This window comes from Macaca mulatta, chromosome 5 (assembly GCF_049350105.2).
Source record: "Macaca mulatta isolate MMU2019108-1 chromosome 5, T2T-MMU8v2.0, whole genome shotgun sequence".
Lineage (NCBI taxonomy): Eukaryota > Metazoa > Chordata > Mammalia > Primates > Cercopithecidae > Macaca > Macaca mulatta.
In genome coordinates, this window is record NC_133410.1 from 193864878 (window position 1) to 193883060 (window position 18183).

The 18183-nt window shown below is 36.1% G+C and overlaps 2 protein-coding genes across 2 annotated transcripts in view; one reads left to right on the forward strand and one right to left on the reverse strand.

Moving 5' to 3' along the window:
• The window catches only part of CFAP96 (cilia and flagella associated protein 96), a 20222-nt gene continuing 2039 nt past the window's right edge, over window positions 1-18183 (forward strand). Inside the window, exons 1-6 of the mRNA XM_002804282.4 lie at window positions 1-173; window positions 2609-2828; window positions 6688-6825; window positions 6927-7002; window positions 11060-11239; window positions 15660-15826. Of these exons, the coding sequence (XP_002804328.2) occupies window positions 65-173; window positions 2609-2828; window positions 6688-6825; window positions 6927-7002; window positions 11060-11239; window positions 15660-15826 (890 nt within the window). The 5' untranslated portion in view covers window positions 1-64. The remainder of the gene's footprint in view (window positions 174-2608; window positions 2829-6687; window positions 6826-6926; window positions 7003-11059; window positions 11240-15659; window positions 15827-18183) is intronic.
• Window positions 16115-18183, reverse strand: part of CCDC110 (coiled-coil domain containing 110) — a 25444-nt gene continuing 23375 nt past the window's right edge. The window contains exon 7 of the mRNA XM_078002501.1: window positions 16115-16239. The gene's annotated coding sequence lies outside the window, so the exon portion shown is untranslated. The remainder of the gene's footprint in view (window positions 16240-18183) is intronic.

Sequence of the window (18183 nt, forward strand, 5' to 3'; positions counted from 1 at the left end):
GATTTTTCAATAAAAGACGTGACCCTAGGGAAATTTTGAAGTTAGCAGTATAGAAAGCACCACCATGCCTACCATGCCTGCGGAAGGAGGGAAAACGGACATGGAAAGGATTGGCCTCTTTAGTGAGATGGAGTATATTACTGTGGGTGATAAATATGTGTCACAGTTTAATCGTAAGTATATTTGCTTTCCTCTATGGGTGAATAGTGGGTATTTTCTAGATAAAATTTAGAATTTAATATTTACATTGAATGATTTTTTAGTGGTTTATATTTTAAAGCATTTAGTTTCTAAAGTTTGTTAACTTGTACAATTTCAATGGAGTTAAGCGATTTCATTTATTTATTTATTTAGAAACGGGATATCTGTTCCCCAGGCTGGAGTGCAGTGGCCTGATTATATCTCACTGCATCCTCAAACTCCTGGGCTCAAGGGATCCTGCCATCTCAGCCTCCTGAGTCGCTGGGACTACAGGCATACACTACCATGCCCAGCTAATTTTTAAATACTTTGTGGAGGTGGGGACTCTCACTATGTTGCCCAGGCTGGTCTTGAACCCTTGACCTCAAGAGATCCCTCCTCCTCAGCCTCCCATAGTGCTGGGGTTAAGAGGCATGAGCCACTGCACCCAGCAAGAACTTTATTTTATGAGAATAGGAATCTCGTTTTATGAGGGTACTCTATCCTCATTTATTGTCCTCATAGGTAATTTTATTTCTTTTCAAAGGTGCCTGGCAGTTTTCTCCCAGAATATTTTGGTTAGATGGGACACTCCCCTATGCAAACAGCATTTACATTTGCGTCCAAGAAGGCCATCCGTTGTTACCTTCCTAAGAAATGAAATGCTAAGTGAATGGCTGAGGGATTTTTACAAAAGTCGTAAATAATAAAAAGAGCTAATATACATAAATATTTAAATGTTTCCGTTCAATTTTTGGATATCCGATTACTTCTATATAATAATACAAAATGAAACACTGATTTGGAGACATCTCCAAGATACACTGTCAAATAAAAAAGCAAGGTGGAGAATAGTCTGTATAGTGTGCTAAGCATTAACAATGTGATTCTTCTGAGACAGCATTTAAAACAATGAAAAGGGATATATATGAAAACATTCACTTGAACATACCTGAACATGCTTTGGGAAACAAAATGATTATCTCTTTGCCTGTGGAAGAAGAATTGGGTGGCCAAGTACAGGAGAAAGACTTGTTGTGAAAATGTTTATACTTTTGAATTTGGAACTATTTGAATGTATTACCTTTTCAAAAATTTAAGTTGACCAAGTGTGGTGGCTCACAGCTATAATCCCAGCACTTTGGGAGGTGGTGGTGGGAGGATTGCTTGAGGCCAGGAGTTCAAGACAAGCCTGGACAACATAGTGAGACCCTGTCTCTACAAAAAATATAAAAATTAGCTGGACATGGTGTCCTGCGCCTATAGTCTCAGCTACCTTGGAGGCTGAGGCAGGAAGTTAAGCCCAGGAGATTGAGGCTGCAGTGAGCCATGGTCACACCACTGCATTCTAGTCTGGGTGACAGAAGACCTTGTCAAAAAAAAAAAAAAGTTTAAAAAGCTCAGTGATACAGGCCAGGCGTGGTGGCTCTTGCCTATAATCCCAGCACCTTGGGAGGCTGAGGCAGGTGGATCACAAGGTCAGGAGTTCAAGACCAGCCTGACCAGTATGGTGAAACCCCGTCTCAACTAAAAATACAAAAATTAGCCAGGTGTGGTGGTGCACACCTGTAGTCCCAGCTACTTGGGACTGAGGCAGGAGAATCACTGGAACCTGGGAGGCGGAGGTTGCAGTGAGCTGAGATCACACCACTGCACTCCAGCCTAGGGAACAGAGTGAGACTCCGTCTCAAAAAAGAAAAAAAAAAAAAAAAGTCAGGGATACAGATTCATGTTTTAATAGCCAGTTGAATTAGGGATTGTATGCACTTCAAAAAATTCTCCATGTTACCAAAGTTCTCCTCAAATAGAGCTCTCCTAGATCTAAACTACGAGAGATGTTTTAAATACTTATCAAAACAGCCTTTAAAAAATTACTGGGCTACTAGTATTTCACTGTATAAATTCCACAGTTTAAAAATCTGTTCTCCTGTTGATGGACATTTGGGCTGTTTTATGTTTTTGATTATTATGAATAAAACTGCTATGAACATTCTTGTTGATGTCTGTTAGTGGCCATGGACACTCATGTGTCTTGAGTATATGCCCCGGAGAGGAATTGCTTCAATTTGAGTATGAAACACGCGTCTCTTAGACCTACAGACACACACTGACTGCCATCTCACACAGCGCTTCCTAGTCTGTAGTTGGAGAAACATTGAATTAGATCACTTTAAGGTCTCTACCAGCTCTAAAACTCAGAGTGTATCACCAAGGCCTTAAATATTACAATGTTTTGGTGAAAACCACTTAGGTCTTATTGTCAAGATAGCCCTTCACACAGAGCTCTCAGGGAATATTTCGAAACAGTGCTCTAGAGCTCAAAATTCATCATTGGCCCAAATGGTATTTGGAAACTGTTCTCTTCTTTTTCATGTCCTTTAGTTGCTAGTAAGCTCAAAATTATCATCTGCCTAATTTATTTTTAAAGGAGCATTTAATGAGGCTGCAAGCAAAAGTAAACAGATGCTACCTGGGGGATCCAAAGCAATGTCAGACCTTCAGGCAGGTTATTTCGATCCCCGTTTTGTAAGGATTTTTGAAGGAGAAGGCTACGTGAATCTGAATCAAGTGAGGAGACGGGATATGATGGAAGCAGCCAGAAAAAATCTAGGCAAAGCCTTCTTCCCTAGTAGTGGAGAGAAAAAGCCGTAAGTGTTTTTTGGGGAAAAGTCTTAAATAGATTTCCTGCACCTTTATCCCTAAATTAAATGTTTGTTTTTCTGTGGGACTTACTTATGTAAGATGAATTTTTAAGTGTTATTCTTAGTTTGTCTCAGGTGGAGATAGTTGTATTGGATGATTTAGATTGACAAGTAATCTTGATTAAATATATTCTCATTATATTAAATTTTAGATTATCTATATCACTGTGCTCTATTTGTTGATATAATAAAAACAACTTAAATAATAAAATTTGTTTGAAAACCTTGCAAAGTCAGATTGGGGAAAAAATTGCCTTTAATTATCATGTCTATGCCCCTGACTATTTTTTCTGCTGTTAACGAAGTATAAATAAAAGTGTAAGGCTGGGTGCAGTGGCTCATGCCTATAATCCCAGCACTTTTCGAGGCCAAGCTAGGAGGAATGCTTGAGTTTGAGACCAGCCTGGGCAATATAGTGAGACCTCATCTCTACAAAAGTTAAAAAATTAGCTGGGTGTGGTAGCATGTGCCTCTAGTTCCAGCTACTCAGGAGGCTGAGGTGAGAGGATCCCTTGAGCCCTGGAGTTGGAGGTTACAGTGAGCTATGATTGAGCCACTGCACTCCAGCCTGGATGTCACAGCAAGACCTTGTCTAAAAAAAAAAAAAAAAAAAAAAGGTGGAATTAGGATAATTTTTTTTTTTTCAGTTGGAGTCTTGCTCTGTTGCCCAGGCTGGAGTGCAGTGGCATGATCTTGGCTCACTGCAACCTCTGCCTCCTGGGTTCAAGTGGAGGAGGGTTCTGGGCCACACCTGGCCAGAAATTCTTTTTTGATGAAGAAAATAATTGATCAAAAATACATTATTTTTAAATTATTGTGAAGATATACTTATGAGGTTTAACAGTATCTTAGTTATGACAACTATCAATGTTCCCTTTAAATTAGTTTAACATTAGACCATGAAGTCAATGTAATGTTATATAACTGAGACTTAAAACGTAATGTTCAGTGAAACCCTGTCCCTACTAAAAATACAAAAAATTAGCTGGGCATGGTGGCACGCACCTGTAGTCCCAGCTACTCGGGAGGCTGAGGCAGGAGAATCTCGCTTTAACCCCGGAGGCTGAGGTTGCAGTGAGCCGAGATCGCACCACTGCACTCCAGCCTGGGTGACAGAGTGAGACACCATCTCAAAAAAAAAAAAAAAAAGGTATTATTCATTCACACTCAATAGCTTTGACTCTCTCAATTTATTAATTTGATAGATGATAACTGAAGTCTAATTTTGTGTATATTTACTGTATTTTTTGAGACTAGTAAAACTACTTTGTATAACTTATACTTCCTTCTAATTCTAGTAGGCAACGTCAGCCAAAATTATTGTCTCTATTAAGAGTGAGGATTTTTGGCTGGGCACGGTGGCTCACACCTGTAATCCCTGCACTTTGGGAGGCTGAGATGGGCAGATCACCTGAGGTCAGGAGTTTGAGACCAACCTGGCCAACATGGTGAAACCCCATCTCTACTAAAAATATAAAAATTAGCCTGCCATCGTGGCAGGCGCCTGTAATCCCAGCTACTCGGGAGACTGAGGCAGGAGAATCACTTGAACCCAAAAGGTGGAGGCTGCAGTGAGCCAAGATTGTGCCTCCAGCCTGGGCGACAGAGACTCCATCTCAAAAACAAAACAACAAAACAAAAAGAGTCAGGATTTTCGGTGGGTGCGGTGGCTCATGCCTGTAATCCCAGCACCTTGGGAGGCTGCGGTGGATGGATTGCTTGAGTCTAGGAATTTGAGACCAGTCTGGGCAATATGACAAAAACCCATCTCTACAAAATACACAAAAATTAAGCCAGCGTGGTGATGCATGCCTGTAGTCCCAGCTACTCGGGAGGCTGAGGTTGCGGGGAACGCTTGAGCCGGGAGTTTGAGGCTGCAGTGAGCTGAGATTGCACCACTGCACTGCAGCCTGGGCAACAGATTGAGACCCTGTCTGAAAAAAAATAGAGTAAGGATTTTCTTTTTTTCTTTAATTTCATCTTTTTCTACCTTTTGACACTTTGGATAGATTTGAATTATTTATTATTATTATTACTGTTTCTTGAACTTTTTCATTTTCTTAGATATGAATTTAGAAATGTGATTTTTTTCCTTTTGTCACTACTTTCTTTTTCATGTAATACGTGAAATAACTTTTTCCTATTTTTCAGTCTTTTCTCCTGCCTGTAATAAACTTTGACTCATGTGGTAATAATTGGGAATTGCTACCTTGATACATTAGTTTATAATATGCTTATATTCATCTGTCAGCCAATAAATAATAACAGTTTTATAGTTAGACTAGGTTTCCTTTTTTAAAAAAATTCACAGATGTGTGAAAAACATCTATAATTTAGTAGATACAGAAAGTGTTTCCAAAAAGGGAGACTGGTGTTATAAATAAGAAGGTGTTATAAATATGAATAAATTTCTATACAGAAATTTATTCAACACCAAATTATGGAACCATAGTCATTTATTATGTATGTATGTATGTATGTATGTATGTATGTGAGATGGAGTCTGGCTCTGTCATCCAAGCTGGAGTGCAGTGGCGCTATCTCAGCTTACTGCGATCTCAACCTCCCAGGTTCAAGGGAGATTCTCCTGCCCCAGCCTCCCAAGTAGCTGGGATGACAGGCACAGGCCACCACGCCCAGCTAGTTTTTTGTATTTTTAGTAGAGATGGGGTTTCGCCATGTTGACCAATCTGGTCTCAAACTCCTGACCTCAGGTGATCCACCCACCTCAGCCTCCCAAAGTGCTGGGAATACAGGCGTGAGCCACCACGCCCACCTCCAGAACCGCAGGCATTTAATAAATTCTAAATAGAATGACTTTTAATGCTTGTGTTAAATCATGCTCTGGGTAAATTATGCCTGTCTGTGAATAGTTCTCCTTTCTCTGCATTATCCCTGCTCTATTTCCTCGTTGTATTTTAGAATTTCATTCTATAGGTTCATAAAGAAGGATTAATTAAAATATGCTTTCCTACCATTTGTAGACTGAAGGTATTGATAATAAGCAATCAATGTTGATGTCTTTCAAGTTTTTGAAATTTTTAACTCAGATGTATGAACAGTGTCAAGTTTTGATAGTAATAAGGTTTCATTTGTCTTGTAGACCTTTTTCTGATTATTAAAATTTGTTTGCTTCAATGGTAACTTAAGAATTAGAGACTATGACTGTCGCTAACAATAGTTATTCTTATTGTGGAAGTTTTAACAAAAAATCTGTGAAAGTGCTGGACAGTAAACACTTTAATGATTTTGCATAGATACTGTGTGCCCAGAAAATTTAACATTAAAATGGGAAAAAAAGAAAATATTTGGTTAATTTTTTTCTGCAGTAAAGTTATGAGATATAAACCAAACAGAAGAAAATTAGCACCCAAATTCCCTGAGTCACTTTCCATCAGTAGTGGAAACAGCAGTCTTAAATATTTGTTTTGGAAGTGTAGTTTCTTGTGGATGGATAGTGAGAAGTAATTAGCCATTTATTAGCTAACTTGCCATAAAGTGCCCGTAAATTAATCTAAAAACACAAAAGACTCTGTTTATTGTTACAGTTAACTGAATTAATGGGAATGATTCTAACTTCCTAAGGATTATGCAGTTTTACTTTTATAGAATTTTTAAAATAATACAAATATTAAAAACATATCTCACATCAAAATCTGTGACTGAAGAATGAGGAAAATGAAATTAGATTAAAACTATCATTTTTTTCTCTTTTTTCCAATCTTTTAAAAAATTATGGTAAAATAGACTTAAAATTTGCCATTTTAACCTCTTCCTTTTAAAACACCAAAAAATTGTATTTAAGATGTGGCTTAGGAAGCTACTATGGAACAATAGGTGGTCCAGTCCCATTTTTCAGCGCACAGTCAAAACCTCGAGAAAAATATAAGGCACCTGGAAAGAATTTATACACAAACCCAGGAAAGAAAGGAACTGGATATGGGTAAGATATTTTTAATACTCTGTCATATCGTTTTGTTTTGAAATTTTAAAAAATTAAATTTCTGAACTCTGAAGTCACCGTTACTTACTTTGCTTCCTTAGCTATGCAAATATTACCATAGGTAAACAGTTTTCACACTCTGCCGACTTCTATGATGCAGCAAAACTAAATTATAAGGTAAAAAATCTGTTTTGAATGTTTCAACCTTTCTTTTATTTAGTTAACTCAATATTAATAATTCACTTGAGGCTAGGTGCGGTGGCTCATGCCTGTAATCCCAGCGCTTTGGGAGGCCAAGATAGGCAGATCCCAAGGTCAGGAGTTGGAGACCAGCCTGACCAACATAGTGAAACCCCATCTCTACTAATCTTACAAAAATTAGCTGGGCGTGGTGGTACACGCCTGTAATCCCAGCTACTCAGGAGGCTGAGGCAGGAGAACGCTTGAATCCAGGTTGCAGAGGTTGCAGTGAGCCAAGATCGCTCCACTGCACTCCAGCCTGGGTGACAGAGTGAGACTCTGTTTCAGTAATAATAATAATAATAATAATAATAATAATAATTCACTTGAGATCTAATTTTGTTTTGTTCTATTTATTTGTATCACTGGGGCAGTGGCAAACTCATGTTTATGAATTGTGATAATTTTACTGTTCTATTAGATTTTCATATCTTGCTGTATATTCTCTCAGCTCCTTCCAGGATGAATTTTATCTCTTGCTATGGTTTACCACATCTATTTTATATCTCTCTAAACTAGCTGCGAAACTTCTATTAGCCTGGCCTGATAAACTATGTTCTATTTTAAATAAAGAGTTATATCCTGACCCTTAGCCATATTCCCAACACACCCTACTATCTGTGCCTGCAAAAATAGTGGTAATACTTTTGGGCTGATCAAGAAGCCATTACGATGAGCGAATGGGATGGAGGAGTGGAGGGGTGATGGGAAAAAGTGGAGGTTAGAGAATGGATGAATCCTATGAGGAGACAGAGAAAAGGATAGGAGAAAACTGCTCACTTTATTAAATGGCAGAGATAAACACTGAAATTTACTAGCATATGCCTCTTACAGTCACTGTGTACCATATTTGACTTATAATGAGACCTGTTCCTTTCTATGGGGAATGTCTATTTGTAAATAAATAAAGGAACCCTTATAAATTTTAGAACCATACGAACAGAATTTCACAATATCACCATAACATAAAGAAAGCTGGTAGTAATGAAAAGTCAAGTTAATTTGGACATTAAGCATTAAATGGCAATCACTTTATAGCTTTTTGTTTTTGTTTTTATAGGCATGCAGGCTGTAACAGTTTTGCTATGGTAATTTTAAATACCAGTAGAATGTGAGAGAATAATGACCATTTTGCTGACGGGCATGTCCAAACCCAGGAACAGTTTTCCATTAAATTGGGCGGAAACCTTGGTTCTTATAAAATTGTATATAAACTAATTTTCATCTGTAGGAATAATAATGCGTACATACTACACAACTACATACAGTGGAATTTTATAGTGGCTCAGTAATTAATCTTTTACCCTATACTTATTGGGCATAAGATACTTTCTTAACAGAAAAAGCTCTTTTATCCTCATTTTTAGAACTTATACATAAAGCAGAAATTTTATATTCCTAGATTTACTAATATCCTAAAACTAATTTTGAAAAATGTATCTTGCTTTTTCTTTCAGTATTAAAAAGAGGTTACTCCACTGTCTTCCTGCTTGAATTGTTTCTGATGAGAAACCTGTTGTCATGCTCATTATTCTTCTGTGTGCAATGTGTCCTTTTCTCTGGCTACTTTTTTTTTCTTTTTATGACTCATTTAAGCAGTTTGATTATGATGTGACTTTGTGTTGTTTTCTTTCATCCTTCTTGTGCTTGAGGTTTATTGAGCTTCTTGGATCTATGGGTTTATAGTTTTTCAAATCAAATTTATACTATTTCCAGTTATTATTTCTTCAGATATTTTTATCTGTCTTTCTCTTCCCCTTCAGAAATTCCAGTTACATGTGTATTAGGCTTCTTGAAATTGTCCCACAATTTACCAACGCCCTATTAACTTTTAAAAAATGTCCTTTTTTCCTTCTATGTATTTCATTTTGGTTAGTTTTTATTGCTGCATCTTCAAACTCACTAATCTATTTTTCTGTAATGTCCAATCTGCTGTTAATGTCAACCAGTGTATTTTTAATCTCATACATTGTGGTTTTGTTCTCTAGAAGTCTGAGTATTTTTAATGTCTTACATGTCTCCACTTAATTTTTTGAGCATACAGAATATACTTACTGTCTTCATGCCCTTTTCTGTTAATGCTAACATCTATATTAGTTCTTGGTTGATTTTAAATAATTGTTTTCTCAGTATGGGGGTCATATTCTGCTACTTTGAATTACTGGCAGTTTTTTTTCACTGGATGTCAAATACTGAGGATTTTACTTTGTTGAGTGCTATATATTTTTGTATTCTTATAAATGTTCTTGGGCTTTGTTCTGGAATGCTGTCACATTACTTAGAAATGGTTTTTATCTTTTCAGGTCTTGCATTTAAGATTTGTTAGGTGTGATAGGAGCTATGCTCAATCTAGGGCTAGTTATTCCCCACTACTGAGGCAAGACCTTTCTAGGTGCTCCGTCGGATGCCCTGTGAATTATGACATTTTCTTGCACAGCTGATGGCAACCAGCACCATTCCCAGTTCTGTGTGAGAGCCAGACACCGTCACCTCACAGTCTTTCAGGTGGTTCTTCTCTGGGCTTTGAATAGTTTTCTCATACATCTGCTGACCAGTACTCAACTGAACATTCTAGGGCAGGGGTTGGTAAGACAAATACAGTATTTTTCTGGTAAAAGGTGACCATGCTCTAGCAAAAAGTGATCCTAAAAGATGACATTATAATCACACATGAGAATCACTGAGGGTGACTGTTAAAACCACAGATACAGCAGACCAATGCAATCAGAAATCTTTGAGGGAAGGGCTTGGTGATTTGTAATTTAAATAAATTATCAAGTGATTCCCATGACAACTAAATTTTGCGGAACACTGCCCAAAAAGATCAATAGAATAAATTTTCAGTACCATCGTTGTGACATGGAAGAGTGGAGAGCAGATCACCAAGAATGAATGAATGTCCTGCAAGCGGGAGAAAGGAAGAGGACAAGCAAGGGCGAGATAAAAATCCCAAAAGAGGAAAGGATTCTGAAAGTGCTACAGTGGGTTCCTAGTAGTGAAAGTTAGTTTTCTCTCAAGTAACTATCTATTTTAGATTTCATTTATCAAGTGTTTTCAGTTCAGTTTGTTGAATGATGAAATACCAGATTTTATATTTGCAAAAGTGAAAAAAAGTATCAATATTCACTGTGTAGTTGTTTTTTTGAATCTATATTTCATAATTTGATTTTTGCTACTTTATTAATAGCCAGTGATTTTTATACTTAATATTGTCTGATAGAAAAGATTATAACATAAGAGGAAAACATGACTGCTGTTTTGCTTTGAATACTAGATAGCAATAAATATTATAGAAATGTAATATATACATATATACATATCTCATATATATCTACATCTCATATATACAGATATATGAGATATACATAATCTCATGTATACATATGAAATATTTTTAAAAATTGTAAAAATGTTATATATACATATATGTATATATCTCAAATATACATATATGAGATATATACGTAATCTCATATATACATATATTTTTAAAAATTATAAAAATGTTATATATACATATCTCATATATACACATATAAAATCATATATCTACATAGTCTCATGTGATCTTTACAACAGCATTATAGGGGGAATGATAATGTCTGCATTCACAGTTGAAGAAGATGTGACACTAAAACATAACTTTCCCAGAATCTCTGAGAAATGCTACAAAGCAGGAAGGGCATGAACTAGAGACAACTCTTGTTATTCTGCATCATGCTGCCCACATAGTTAATATAGATTCGTTCAGGTGATAAGGTCTCAGTACCGCAAATAAATTTGTATCCAAAATGAATAAGCGTAGTTATGTTTGCAAGTAGGCATATCTTTCGTAGCATAAAAATAGAACGTAGCAAATTAATGTTTTAAAAAAGTACATGGAGCAGGATGGACTTAAGAATCATGTTTATATTACAATGTAAAAGATTTTACTCTGGATTATTTTCAATTTGTGAAATTTATGCTGTGTAATTTCAAACTCTTTAATTTACAGAAAGCGAATGAAGAACACCATCGTTTACTGAAAGGAGCACCGTTTAAGTTAAATCTTCACCCAAGGGACTATTTTGATGCTAATCCTTATTTTTCTGAGGAACCTTTACCACCAATTAAAAAAGAAGAGAAGAAAGAATCAATTTCAAACACTTTTAAACCTTCTTCTCCTGGTAAAAAGGCAAGTTTACAATTTTAGGATGAAAAAAATTAAGCATTATAAAGAAATACTGTCTCTTGCTGTCAAATGATTTTTTCCCCATATAAATAATAAACTTTTGTTCGTACTGATACCAAGAATCATGGGACCCGTTTTTACAAAATTACATGAAATCACCAAGTATGAATAGTGTAGGGGATAATGAAGCTCTTGTCATGAAGTAATTATTAGTCTCTTCAAATGTATTTGAATTTATAATTTTTTTTTTTTTGAGACAGCGTCTCGCTCTGTTGCCCAGGCTGGAGTGCAGTGGCATGATCTAGGCTCACTGCAACCTCCACCTCTCGAGTTCAAACGATTCTCCTGCGTCAGCCTCCAGAATAGCTGAGATTACAGGAGTATGCGACCACACCTGGTGAATTCACAATGAATTTTTGAAGTGCTTCTCTAGACCCTAGGTCTAGTTTTTCTTAAAATCATAAAAAGCCAAACCATCTTTTAGTTTTTGAAATGGCAATTAAAATTAACTATCTTCCTGCTGCAGAAGTTAACAAGTGAGAATAAAAATTAAAATGCTCCAGCAGTGTATAAACCTTAGTCAATGCTTTTTTTTTCTGTAAATTGCCTGTTTTTCTTGCAGACTTTGTATTTCAAAGTTTATGTTTTAATATTGTGAGATCAATATTGTGAGATCTCTTGTAAGATCTCATATATGAAGGGTACTACTCTCGTTTTGTTATTTGTGTTGGAAATAATTTTTTTAATCTGTTGGATCTTTCGTTATGATGTTTTGTTCTGTTCAGGAATTTCATGATTTGATGTAGTCAGATTTATCATTTTCATTTGTCATTTTCAGAGTGACTCTCTTTACCACCAATATTAGAATAATGTGGCTTCTTAATTTCGTCTATTAGTCATATCCTTTTGCATTTAAATATTTATCTAAAATGCATTTTGATGTAAAGAGTAAGGTAAGAATCCAGCTCTTGTTTAGTTTGGGGGCACGAGGAAAGTTTGGGAAGGGGGTGAAATGTTCTGTATCTTAATCGTGGTAGTCATTTCAAGAGTGTAGACATCTGTCAAAACTCATAGCATTGTTCACTTTAAATGGATATAGTTTATTGCAGGTGAATTAGACTTTAATAGAACTGATTTTTAAAAAAATCAAGTTGTTCCCGATATGACTGATGGAATAATTCATTTTTAACACCATTACTTTGAAATGCCATTTTTATTAAACCAAAATTCTTATTTTTGAAGGTATGTTTCTGAGTTTTCATTCCATTTGACTAATCTATTTGTCTATTTCTGGCCAAAAAAATCCTTTTAAGTTCTATTATATTTAATAGTGAGTGGTCTAGTCTCTTCTTACTCTTTAAAAAAGTTGTGCTGGTTATTCTGTCATATTCTCCAGAACTTCAGAATTATTTTCTAAAGTTCCCAAAAGAGAAAGAACTTTGATATTTTGTGATAAAATTTACTCTTTGTATTTTTGGATATATTAACACATTTATAATTTGAATCTTCAGATCCAGGAGTAAGCCACTTAACCTTGTATCTCGCTTGTAGAGTTTTGTATTTTACATCGCATAGCTTATATTATATCTTATATTTATTCTTCGTTATTTTAAGGTTCTGGTCAATAAGGTTTTTTTTCCCCATCATATTTTCCTTCATATTATTTGTCATTATAAAAAACATTTGATTTTTGAAAAATAACTGGCCACGTCATTAAACTTTGTGTTCTGATGGTTATTTTCTTGATTCTCTTTTGCTTTACTGCTCTATATTATCTGCAAATAATTTTGCTCCCCACCTTTCTCATATATTTGTATTTTTTATGTCACGCTCATGCCCAATTCCTTAAGCCAGCAGTAGTGGCCATCCTTGCCTTAATCTTGACTTTAATAGGGATACCTTTAGTTTTTCATTTTTATAGATGCCAAAAATAGGAATAAATCAGGAACATATGCTGAATTTTATTGAATATATGTTGAATTTTATCAAATGGTGTAATCTGTTTAGACTATCCCTTCACTCCCCACTTTTTACTTGTCATAAGCTGAATAACAATATTTCCTGAAATGAATCTCACTTGGCTGTGTTGTATTAATCTTAAAATATAATACTGTGTTTTATTTGCTAATATTTTATTAAGTATTTTTGCATGAATAATTTGAAGTGTGATTGGTCTGTATTTTCAAGACTATGTATATGCCTTGTTCTATTTTGGTACAAGTGGATGCAGGCATCTTAAAGCAATGGGGGTAATTTCTTTGTTTTTCTATGTTCTATAGCAGTTTGATAGCACTAGAAATGTCAGCTGTTTGAAGACTTGAAAGAATTCACACAGCGAAGCATTCTGAGCTTAGCCATATTACAGGTTCTGCCGATTTTTCTTTTTTTTTTTTCTTTTTCTTTTTTTTTTTTTTTGAGAAGGAGTCTCGCTCTGTCACCCAGGCTGGAGTGCAGTGGCCAGATCTAGGCTCACAGGAAGCTCCGCCTCCCGGGTTCCCGCCATTCTCCTGCCTCAGCCTCCCGAGTAGCTGGGACTACAGGTGCCGCCACCACGCCTGGCTAGTTTTTTTGTATTTTTAGTAGAGACGGGGTTTCACCGTGTTAGCCAGGATGGTCTTGATCTCCTGACCTCGTGATCCGCCTGCCTCTGCCTCCCAAAGTGCTGGGATTACAGGCTTGAGCCACCGCGCCCGGCCGATTTTCTCAATTCTTACATGTCTTTCTCCATCTGTTTTGTGTAGGTTTTCTATCTCTTTTTGGTCAATGTTGATTATTTATATTTTCTTAGAAAATCAGTCATTTCATTCAGGTTTTTGGGGTTTGCAGAAATATTTTATATATATATATATATTTTTTTTTTTTTTTTTTTGAGACGGAGTCTTGCTCTGTTGCCCAGGCTGGAGTGCAGTGGCACGATCTTGGCTCACTGCAACCTCTGCCTCCCAGGTTCAATTCAAGTGATTCTCCTGCCTCAGCCTCCCTAAGAGCTGGGATTATAGGCGTGTACCACCATGCCCGGCTAATTTTTGTATTTTTAGTAGAGACAGGGTTTCGCCATATTGGCCAGGTTGATCTCGAACTCCTGACCTCAGGTGATCCATCTGCCTCAGCCTCCCAAAGTGCTAGGATTACAGGCGTGAGCCACTGCGCCTGGCCTATTTTCTATTTTTGATATTTAATATAGGTATAGACTTTCCTCACTTCTTTTTCATTCTTAATTCTATTACAGATATAGCTATTAATTTACTTTTTAAAGCATCACTTGGGCTTATTTATGTTTTTCTATTTTTAATTCATTTTGCTTTTATACTTTTAAATTAATTTATTTAAACTTTCTTAAGTTTTCTTGTTATTGTGATGTTTAAAATAATCCATGTGTCTTCAATCTGGAAAACTTGAAAACTTACAATGGTATCTTTCAAATGAATTAAATCTTCATGTATATTTGGCATAGATACTACAGGAGTGCCTAATTAAATGAGTTATTATGATTCTATAGAATTTTCCTGTGATTATATAGAATATAAAGTTTAAAATTCTGTCAAATCAGTTTAAGAAGTCAAAGCAAATATTTCTGTGTTGTGTACAGGTTGAAAAATATTTTGATTGACTTCTCTTAATAGACTACAAGAAAAGTAAAGTAGATTACATTTTCCTGTTGCTTTCTATTTCTTTGTGCTATTGCTTATTACCTTTTTTTTTTTTTTTTTTTTTTGTGACGGAGTCTCGCTCTGTCGCCCAGGCTGGAGTGGCCGGATCTCAGCTCACTGCAAGCTCCGCCTCCCGGGTTCACACCATTCTCCTGCCTCAGCCTCCCGAGTAGCTGGGACTACAGGCGCCTGCCACCACGCCTGGCTAATTTTTTGTATTTTTAGTAGAGACCAGGTTGCATTGTGTTAGCCAGGATGGTCTCGATCTCCTGACCTCATGATCCAGCCGTCTCGGCCTCCCAAAGTGCTGGGATTACAGGCTTGAGCCACCACGCCCAGCCGCTTATTACTTTTTTTTAAAGTATCTTCTCCATCATTGACTGGCATTGAGTAAACTCATGTTGTGCCACACTCCTTGTTCCCCATTCTCTATCAAAATACATCTGACCTAGGATTTCCCTTACTAATAGACTCACTTTCTAACTAAGTGATAGCCTGGCCTGATAAACTCTAAAATATTAATGCTTGGCAATAGTTTAGACTGTTACCTTACTATAAATATTGTCATTTTTATTGAGAGCTTTTGGATTATGGTGTTTTGACCCTATAAAGTTGGTGGTAGGGAGACCTTTTGGTGGTGTTTGAATTAAACAGTATCATCTTCTTTAAAACCAACTCTGCAGACTACAAAAATATGTATGAACTTCTTCACAAGCTAATTTTGTAGAGGCATTTTACAAAATCACATTAAGTTGTCTCATTTTTCTTTGCAGCCTGGTGGAATGAAGGCAGGAACATTTGATCCTTACCCATCACATTCTGCTGACCCTTATATGGCTAAATTGGCAACTATTTCTGGCAAAAACGATAAGATTTTCCACCCACCAGGTGGACCAAAAAGCAGACCAGTTGAAAGTATAATGACTTTGAATGTCAGAAGGTGGGAAAACCTTATGCTTAGCTTACAAACCAAGAAACAATTGTTTCCAACTTTTATACTTCTTCAAAATAGTATCTTTTATTTATATATACTTTTTTAAATGACAAATTTGGGTGACTTTAGACATCTCAGCTCCTTCAACGTACAGGTGCCTGCCCTCCCTTGTAGAAGTTCTCCCCCATCGTCTGAAATTCCCAGCTGAAAAAGCTTAAGTTATCTGCATCAAACCATTCTATGCATAATTTTTAAAGCAAATCTATAGTGCCTCATTATGAGTCATTTGAGACTAGTTAGATACTCATCGTTCAGTTAGCAGTACACATTAACATTGGCTATTTCTCTAAGGGAGTTTCTTAGCAGTCGTGAGGAATCCTAATGATGCTTGAGAGTTCTGTCTTTAACTTTGAGATAACCTGTGAAAATAGGAAATATTCTGGTTAATTAAAAATGCCAACGTAACTATAATGCTTTGAGAAAAAGTATATTATCAAAGTATCTTAAAACTTCAATTTTATCCAGGTTTTGTATACTCTCAAAACTGAGAAAGTTCTTTGGAGTAAAAACAATCAGTTATTCTGTGTCTAAAGGACACTAAATTTACATTCTTTTATTAAAATAGTAGTACATCTTTATCACTTGGAGACAGTAATTATAATACTAACATTAGTATTATTTCACAAAAATAAAACTGCCAAAGGTGTATTTCTTTCTTTTGCTTTTCTTTTTTTATTTTTTTGAGATGGAGTTTCGCTCTTATTGCCCAGGTTGGAATGCAATGGCGTGATCTCGGCTCACCACAACCTCTGCCTCCTGGGTTCAAGCGATTCTCCTGCCTTAGCCTCCTGAGTAGCTGGGATTACAGGCATGCACCATCATGTCCGGCTAATTTTGTATTTTTAGTAGAGATGGGGTTTCTCCATGTTGGTCAGGCTGATCTCGAACTCCCGACCTTAGGTGATCTGCCTGCCTCGGCCTCCCGAAGTGCTGGAATTACAGACGTGGGCCGCCATGCCCCGCACAAAGGTGTATTTCTGATTGACTACTTGTTAAGTTCTTTGGAACAATGTATTTACCAGCAGAACTAATCAGCTGAAGACAAATTACTTAACATTTTTATAAATTAAAAATACCAGTGCTATGTGTTAACTTTTACCTAACGAGAAATATGATTTTGAATACCTGAATTCTTTTGAGAAAGAGGACTTCATAGTAAGTTGATACTGTCTTAAAACTTCGATAATTTGGGGTGCCCTAACTTGGATGATGTTCATACTTGTACTACTCTTCTTGCTCATGAGACTGCTGAGAAGATTCTGTGGTCCTGGATACCTAACAATGGCTTTTTTTCACTTGATTCTCTCACTCAACATCCATTTAGAGCTTCAGTATGTATTCAATTTTCTGAATGAATTATTTTAATCTAGTCTGTTGCTTAAGTTGAAAAAAAAATTTCTGGACATCTTAAGCTTTACATCATCAGGGGCTACCTAGCACTAAATTTTATGTTGAGAGTTTGCAAGATTAGAAAAAATGACCTCAAATAAGGAAAATTTAAAATGTTTACAGTTTGCTACTTCAGACATAATATCTACAGCCCACAACATTTTTTGTGATATACATGATTTTACTGTATTTTATATACTTTAAGATGCGTTTTCTCTAAAAAAAAAAATTGAAGTTATCTTCTGGTTTCATGGGGACTAATTAGCTTGAGATGCCATCTAGTTTCAAACATTTGCTTAAAAAACTGAAGGCCCCTTGTAAGGTGGCCATAACCTGCTTTCCTGTTGTCTTTCTTGGCATTTTTGTGCATCTTTTTCTGGAGCCTCATGAAATACATGTACTTTTTTTAACCTACTCTACTACATTGCTGGTAAGGTTGTTCATTCTGCCTTCTGTCTTCTATCATCTCTTCTCTAACGTCTGCTAATATCCTCAGACGGAGTTCTACTGAACTTCTATCTTGAACCTGTCTTTTGTGTGTTATAGTCATTCACATATGTTATACCTTATATGATAGTCATTTTGCTACATATAGCTATGTTTGATTTTACATTTTTTCAAAACATTTATTTCAGTATTTCCCAAATGGCAAGTGCATAAAGCATTTGTCAAGTGAAGTTTTTTCTTGAGCACTTGTATGTGTCACTAGCATTAACTACAGAATGCTGTGTGTATTTCAGTGGCCTCCAATACTATGACATCTGTATTAAGCCATGTATGCATCTCATTAGGAGTGTTAGAACCAGTGTTTTTCCTATGAATTCTATTTCAGTAATATAGTGTCACTGCAATTAACTGGAAGCATAGTACATTCTCATTTTATGTAAAATAGAATAACCACCCCCCAGACTCCA